This window comes from Chanos chanos, chromosome 5 (genome assembly GCF_902362185.1).
Source record: "Chanos chanos chromosome 5, fChaCha1.1, whole genome shotgun sequence".
Lineage (NCBI taxonomy): Eukaryota > Metazoa > Chordata > Actinopteri > Gonorynchiformes > Chanidae > Chanos > Chanos chanos.
This window is the reverse complement of record NC_044499.1, coordinates 2,234,484-2,242,815: the sequence shown is the minus strand read 5'-3', so window position 1 is coordinate 2,242,815 and position 8,332 is coordinate 2,234,484. Positions and strand designations below refer to the sequence as shown.

Here is an 8,332-nt window from a genome sequence, read left to right as displayed (position 1 = left end):
CTGAAACATTCTCTTTTACTGCTCAAATGTGGTTACAATCACATATTTTCATTCAGTTTAACTAATTCAAGTTACTGCAAATGTCAATAAGCAAAGTATATATTTGCGTGTGTGTGTGTGTGCGTGTGTTACTGTGTGTGTGATGAGCTGATTAAGATGTCCTGATAGATGTATCATGTTACACGATTTCAATGTAGAATTTGAAAGAAGCGATCCATTGGTATTGAAATAATTATTATTAGAATCTCTCTCTCTCTCTCTCTGTCCCTCTCTCTCTCAGGTAACCCATAGCACTCCATCTCTCCCTGTGCCAGTCTTCTCAGAGGGTGGAGTCCCACTGTATGGGGGAGGGACATCCATGGAGAGGGGTAAGACCTTACCTCTAGCAACATTCTCCATGGCAACAAGACACACATTATTGGCACTCTTAACCATAGCAGTAATCAGGACAGTATTAACAGTGAAACGGTTCATCATGCTTATGTGTGTGTGTCTCTTCACAGCCATGCCATCAATACCTCACCCTCTGCTCCTGCCCTACTGCTTCCCAAAGCCCCTCCCCTTTCCACACATTCATCCAATCCAGAGACAATTTCCTTTCCTCTCTATCCCGCCTTCCTCAGGGACTAACTTATCAGAGCTCTCCCGTTTGCCGCCAGTCAACACTGCCATAGAGCTCAACCAATCACTGAACAGCTGGCCGGTTATGAGCACTGCGGAATGGGAGCTCAGCAAGTCTTTGCTCCTCAGAGAGAGAGATGAAGGAGGAAAAGAGAGGAAAGGAGGGAGTTCTGTAGAGAGGAAAGGAGAGGAGAAACTGTGCAGGGGGATTCTCCTCTGATCTAAGCAGATCTACAAATCTGTGCTGAAATGTTTTATAAGACATAATAATGAATGTTGATTATGGACATGTGTGTACATGTGTTTCAGTGCTGTTTTAGTCAAGTCATACAGTTGGGGGAGAACCATGTACTTTTGTGTTAGAATAATGTTACCCAACAATAGCTGACAAGAGCACTTTCTCTGACAATAAATATCACCAAAACTCTTTTTTTCCTTTTCTTTTTCTTATTCTTCTTTATTTTTAATGTTTCCATCAGTTCGCTGAACAACAGAAAGTTCTGGAACACAGCACTGAAGTGTAAGAGTAGGTTTGACAGATTTGGATCTGATACGACTGAGAAAACAAGCAGAGCTGAAACAATATGACCTTTGACCTGTTTACTAACTGATCCAAAACTCCAACCTCCAACCTCAATTATCACCCATTCCCCTAAAAGTCTTACAGATATTAGTGCCCTTCATTTGATGTCTTCATCAACACTGTGTAGAGTCAAACAGAGCATTAGTGGAATCTGGTCACTGTTGGATGGGAGAAAATTCCTCCCACGCTCCTTCACTGATGCGGCATCAGCTGCTCCTACTCAGACTCAGATAAGGAGCAGCGTCTCCTGAACTCCTGTCCTCTCTCACGAATCCATTTGTTGGCGACTGAAAACAGACATTAGCAAACATAAGTTTTCCTCAAAATCATAAAACAATTAATGAAAATGTGTGCGTCAGATTTATTGTGATGTCTCAAACAACTGATTCCATCCTTGAGTTGTTCTCCATTTACACGGAGAAACATTTCCAAAAGTTTCCACAAATTCTGAACACAGTACCTATTTAGAAGTAGGTTTGTTGTAAAACTCCTAGAAAAAGATACCCATGTGTGATTGGTCTATTTGAAGACTTGTGTTATTCTGTATAAACTGTAGGAAACTGTGGAAAAACATACTCCATTTGCTGCCAATGAGGACTGGACATCCTGCATGCCGTGTGTTATTATCCCTCTGCCCGTTCCTCAGGAGATTGTACCAAAACACAGCTGAGCCCTGTGACAACAGTGTCATATGATGACATTTGGAAATGAAGAACTAAAAGGTGATGCAGTATGGGTAATGGAGTTTTTACCTTCTGAGGTTGCACTGCTACCCCAGCGACAGGAAAGACTGTAGCCCCGCCATACTGCACATCACTCAGCTGAGACAGAAAGACTGAGTCAGTAATGATTCAGAAGTTCTGGACATATTAAAATTACAATGCATAACTGGAACAACTGGCCTCACATAAATTAAGACGGTAGCAATTCTGTTTCCAGCCTTTTCATCAAAACTTCCCGGCACCTGTGGAGAACAGCGTTATGACTGTGTAATGATTTAAGAGTGTTTGTGTAGTTTAAAACTAATACTGATTACTGATATAGTAATTAATGGTTTTTCTATCGTAATAGGTATTACAGGAAATCTTACTAGGGCGTCAAAATGAGGTTTATATTGTCCTCCAAGTCCATAATTTGCAACCTGAAAAGTTTCGACATTTTTCAAATGCTGAGTTGTTCTGTCATGGCTGGATGGCCTTACTGCATGCATTGATATATAATGCTAAGTACATTTTCAATACTGAATCATTTTTCATCTCTTACCAGCAGGTCATCTGTCCTGGCAACCAAACCAGTGATGTTTGCAATCCTTTGACTAACTCTAGCAACCACAGGATCCTCATGATCATGAAGCCATGCACTAACACACAAACACAGCGCGCACACACACACACACATACATACACAGAGGGGGGGTGGGAGAATTGCTCTTAAGACAGGAGTGGGGTATAGATGGAATGTTTGAAATGATGATGTCTTGAATGGGACAGAATTTGAGCTGTTTGAAAACCAACCCCTGAGACACACGGACATTTGATATTCTGCCTCCTCCTCGATTTGAAACCTTGTTCCTTGACAGCTGGAGAAGAAAACATAAGTAAAGGTGGAGCATATAATGACTTGGTGTTTCAACAGTATATTGATGTCTATGAACATGTAATATCTCTTTAAATTCACCTTTGGTCGGGATAGTGATCTCAGGATCTCCATTTCTTTCTCAGATATGATGTCATGATATCTTTTGATTGGTGGATTGTCCCACTCATCTTCCTCCTTCACTGGGGCATACATCAGTCTAGGGTTCCCTCCACCAGTGCTGTATCTGCAGAACAGCGCCCTCTGTCTTTGGGGAGTCTGACAGTCAAAGACATTCTTACAGTTTTTCTCAATTGCTTACACACTATAACTGGGCCTATAAACTAAACATCCCAAACAATGATGCCATCTGCCACACATGATTCAGATGTGTTGAACTGTTTGTGAAAAACTCTACACACAAATCCCTTCATATATCTCTGGCTTCACCATGTGCTCATTTAGAAATCATTGGCATTCAACCTCATTTACTCAGGTCATCACAGCTCAAACCCAATTAACACACAATTCCCCAGGTGGAAATACTAAGAGTCAAAATTGTTCACACACCAATCAGAACCCGTGGCATTTTTATCTATCAGGATAGGCAGATAAAAGGGCCACGGGTCAGTCCACTTGTTTTGGAACAATGGATCCACAAAGACCTGAAAGTAGAGGAAGAAGACTCAGGAGAGGAGCTGGAAGAGGAAGAGGAGGAGGAATGGGAAGAGGAAGAGCAAGAGCAAGACAAAGAGCAAGTGCAAGGAGGCAAATACTTTCTGATGAGATTCAGGCAACTCTACTTGACCATGCCCTTGTCCATGGGATGTCAATGAGGGAGGCTGGACAGAGAGTGCAGCTGAAACCGAGCTGCTTCACAGCAGCCTCTATAATCTGGACCTTCAGAGAGGAAAATAGGTCATTTACATACTGCTGTCTACTGTAACTTTGGAGTGCTGTACTCTGCATTATTACAGCATGTACATGTACTGTAGCTGTTTGCTCTATTGTACTGTATGTTGTCTGAAATGCAATGTATTACTGTACCATATCACATACAGTTAATCTGGAGTTACTGTATGCTCCCGTTTTGTAGAATGGATGGTTTACAGAAGTCCTATCAGTATCATTCGCTTGCGTGAGATACAAAGCAGAGTTACTGAGGATCAAGGAATATTCCAAGGCATTGATACAGTTAGCATCTCAACAACTGACCGCATTGGAACCGGTTGAGCATTAGGCCTGTTGTACTACTTTTGAAAGGAACTCCGATAGTCAAAGACCAGTACTTTGAATATTTGCAAGTATGGTTTTTCATACTGTATCAAGTATTTGAGCAGTATATACTGCAGCACAGGCTATATGATGGCTACTTTTGTGTACTATAGCAATGTGTTTCAGAGCGGTCATTTACTGTACTGTGTTTCATCTCCTTTGTAGAGAGTCTTTGAACTTGATGCCAGAGACACTCCTTGTAAACTCATCTTTGCTGACGAAGCAGGATTTAATCTTATCAAAAGGAGGAGAAGGGAGAGGAACACAGTTGGCCACCGGGCCATTGTGAATGCCCCTGGCGAGCGAGGAGGGAATGTGACCATGTGTGCCGCCATCAGCCAAAGAGGGGTCCTTCACCACCATACCGCCCTTGGTCCATACAACACCATGCGTCAGCTGGCTTTTCTCAGTGGTCTGCGAGATAATGTATTACCGACTAGACCTTGACACAGCCAGCACAACCACAGCAGCCATGATATGTTGTCATTTGGGACAATGTCAGTTTCCACTAGGCTTGGTCCATACAACACCATGCGTCTGCTGGTTTTTCTCAGTGGTCTGCGAGATAATGTATACTGACTAGACAACCATGATACGTTGTCATTTGGGACAATGTCAGTTTCCACTAGGCTTCTCTAGTTTGTGACTGGCTCATGAACAACCCAAGATTTAGCAGTATCTTTCGACCTGCATATACTCCCTCCCACACAGGAGCTTTTTTCAGCATGCGTGGTGGAAGGTCCGTGACTGAGACCCCTACATCCATGTTCATCCATGTTTTTTGCCCCACTGTCCTGCTAGGGCTTGCTCTGGTTGCCCTGGCTCCCCTTCGTGTTAAAGAATATTATTGTGCAGCTGATGTAGAAATTGAAGAAGTGGTGCCATGTTGTATGGACCCACTTTGACATGGCAGCAGAGGATGCCACAATTACTGATTGCTGCACATAGGGTGATGTTGCTGCTGCTCTGGCCAGAAACTTGTATGATGGCACAGTGACAAATGATGTTGTGCCCACTTTTGCGCCTTTTTCTTAGGCTGAATAATGCATCATCAGTGAAGATGCACTCATTTGGGTCAGCCCTGGCATCCAACTCAACGATTCTCTACAGAAGTCAAAAAACTAGTTAATGACCCTGCAATTCTGCTTGGTGTGTTAACAATTTTGAGGCTTAGTGTTTGCACCTGGAGAAAGGTGTGCTCTTTGAGTTCAGGTTGTGATGACTAGAGTTAATTATACTTGGAGCCTGTGTTTGCTGAATGAAGATATAGTGCAATGAATGATTTATTTGGCCACTTTTGTGTAAAGTTTTGCAGCAACAGTTTTGAATACTGAACCATGTGTGGAAACAGGTGAACACTGTTTACGGTTATGGGAAATGTGTGTGTGTTTTTGGGAATGATGTAAGGGTATGTGTTTTTGTGCTAATGGGACCAGTTTTTGTGTTTAAGCAATTGAGAAAAACTGTAATTTCAGTTATTTTACAACAGTACATTAAGGAAATAAAATTTCTTAAAATTTATATGTGTTGCGTCTCTTATATTGTGTTCATCATGTAAAGAAATTGTTCTAGGGGAAAACCACAAGTGCAATTACTCATTGCAGTAACACGTTTTTATGGTAATGTTTTGAATTGATCTCACCAGTGTGTAATGGCTATTTTGTAGTGTGTGTGTATTTGATGGCTTTTGTGTGATGTCTGAGGGCAAAGTTTGATTTAGATGTAAGATTACATGGTTTTGAGTGGAGAGTTTGGTTTTGTCAAGATGAGTTTGCGGTTATGCAGTTGTGTTTGGAATTTTAGGAAATGGAGCATAATTTCAAGAAATGTCTTGGCAATCAAGAAAAACTGTAATAAAATGATTTGTTAATGACAGTGAGGAATCGACAGTGTTATAATAAGGATACTTTTTTGAATGGCAAACACTTTTTCATTCTCTTTAATTGACACTTGCCATTCTGATTCCCTCTCCTCTGCAAAGAGCCATGTAGGGATCTGACGACTTCTCAAGACTGGTTATGTCCGAGGACGTCTCAGAAAGGAGCTTAATTTCACACTCTGAGAGTTGTTCTCTGACTGTTGCATTCATCGGATCTGTGGGGTGTGGTGGGGGTGGGGTGGGGGAACAGGGGTTATACTTTGATGACTTAAATTTCAGACAAAATTAACATTGTGAAGCAGATACAAACATGAAAAAATGACACTCTATTTTCCACATTACTTCACATACAGTGTGTACTGTGCACACACTCAGCCTCAGAATTCCCCATTTCAGCAGTCTCTCACGTCCCCTCTCTAAACTCATGTGAGTCAACTGGACATATAATCTCCTATCAAGTCTTTCTCATTGGAGCATCAATACATAAATGGAGAGGAAGTAATTAACATGATGTGAACCCACAACCTTAAGGCTATCCCAAATTCTTTGGTTTTACCATAAAAATCACTGGATGAAGTGCAGAGGAAAGAGGTAGAAAATATAGGAATACAATACTAACCATGCTGCAGTAACTGCTGGTAGGAAAAGAATGCTTCATTAAAATCCCCAAAATGCAAGGATGAGGAGGCCAGATACTCAAGCAACGCAGTTTCTGTGACGTCAGCTTCTACACCTTTCTTCACTTGTGTGAGGCTCTCTGATGCCCAGAGAAAGGCAAGCTGGAACCTTCTGTGTTGATATGCCACTTGTGCTATGTGAAAGGCTTCGTCTGGGCCTAAGGGTGCTGGTATTCCTGTCCAAGAGTGACATTGTTTTTTTAAATTTGACAATGTGTTTCTGAGGCGGAACTCATTAACTAACAAGCATAAGACACTTTTAAAACCCTTTAACATCCCACACTGAATGTTGTATAATCACTGGACATAAAGAGTGAATAAAGCCAAGCATCTCACCGGTCAGATTGCCTCCAGTGAGAGTCTCTGGATAAAGACCATATATCTCCTGTACTCTGATGATTCCTAATGCAGCTCCATCTAAATCCTCCTGATGAGGAAGTTGTACGCGTTTCCAAGACAGAAATCCCTGAAATTCTGTGCGAAAAAAAAAGCCTGTATTATCTGAGGGGTAAATCAATGGGGTAACTTCTGACAGCAAAGTGCAATGCCAAAAACAATGATGATACCAGTAATAATAGTCTGACAGTAATGCATCCACACAGGAACCAGCATGTGGTCTAATCATGACACATTCTGCTGTTAGGTCAGAATTTCATTAGTCTGAAGTTCGTGATGCATTTTAGCATTCAAGTTATATCAAATAACTTTTCCTTTCTTGTTCATAAATTTTGAGTCGTACAAAACAAATAGTGGTTAATAACATCTGTAAATGTGTAAAAAGAAAGAAAGAAAGAAAGAAAGAAAGGAAGGAAGGAAGAAAGACAGGAGCAAAGACCTGTCATAAAACTGTTTACAGTATTTTTTAAGCCTAGTCTTTAATTATATTCTATGTATATTTTAGTTAATGTCTCAAAGGATTTTCTGAAGTGTGCTTTTATAACCTTTATCGCTTTCATACCTTTAACAAGGCTCATCTGAGTGTAGGTGAGTATGTGGTTATACAGAGAGTGCAGGCTCCACACGAGGGCATACGCAGACACAGGATGACTCACATGCGTCTCTGGGTCCTCAGACAGTTGATCCGAAACAGCAAAAAACTCCAGAACTCTACAGTAACCAAACAGAATTACAGTTACATTACAAACACACACACACGTGTGTGTGTGTGTGTGTGTGTGTGTATGTATGTCACACATTACATGTATATTATTTGTATATATGTAAGGGGTAATACACCGATACGCGTAGCAATACGTTAAAAATGCCACTACATCGATACGCGGACCCCTGGATCGGTCTAAATGTACCGTGAACCGGTTGATGGCCCGATTCTAAAGTTACGAATCGGTTGACTGAAGCTTTGCTGCTTTAGTATGTGGGTGCTGCGGAAGACTCACTGATCTAACGTTTCAGGTCATGCTACTTTAAACAATAACGACTGCCTCTCATGCGCTAATAAATCTGCACAGCCTCTCGCGTTGACCTTTTTCCTTCTCCGAGAGTAACGTTAGCTGAGGTAAAAACAGGAACAACACGTCGGACAGCACTGACACTGTTTACTGTGCACCCTCAAATCTAAAATCTAAAGTTTGGAAGACATCTGGATTTTATAAGAAAGAAGGAGAATTGGACAAAAGCCTGGCCGCTTGCAAGGTCTGTAGAACAGCGATTAAGCACAGTGGTAGCACGACAAATCTTACCACTCACCCGGTGAGACGGCAT

The 8,332-nt window shown here is 41.5% G+C and overlaps 1 protein-coding gene across 1 annotated transcript; it reads right to left on the bottom strand.

The window, feature by feature from the left end:
• Nucleotides 1-1,420: 1,420 nt before the first annotated feature.
• LOC115811264 (prolyl 4-hydroxylase subunit alpha-1-like) lies at nucleotides 1,421-8,332 on the bottom strand. Its single transcript, XM_030773405.1, has 12 exons — nucleotides 8,318-8,332; nucleotides 6,947-7,037; nucleotides 6,553-6,786; nucleotides 6,009-6,148; nucleotides 2,882-3,058; nucleotides 2,719-2,783; nucleotides 2,492-2,564; nucleotides 2,283-2,372; nucleotides 2,112-2,168; nucleotides 1,957-2,025; nucleotides 1,781-1,877; nucleotides 1,421-1,491 (listed from the first exon to the last, which is right to left on the bottom strand). Exons 1-12 carry the CDS (start codon nucleotides 8,330-8,332, stop codon nucleotides 1,421-1,423), a joined length of 1,179 nt encoding a protein of 392 aa, XP_030629265.1.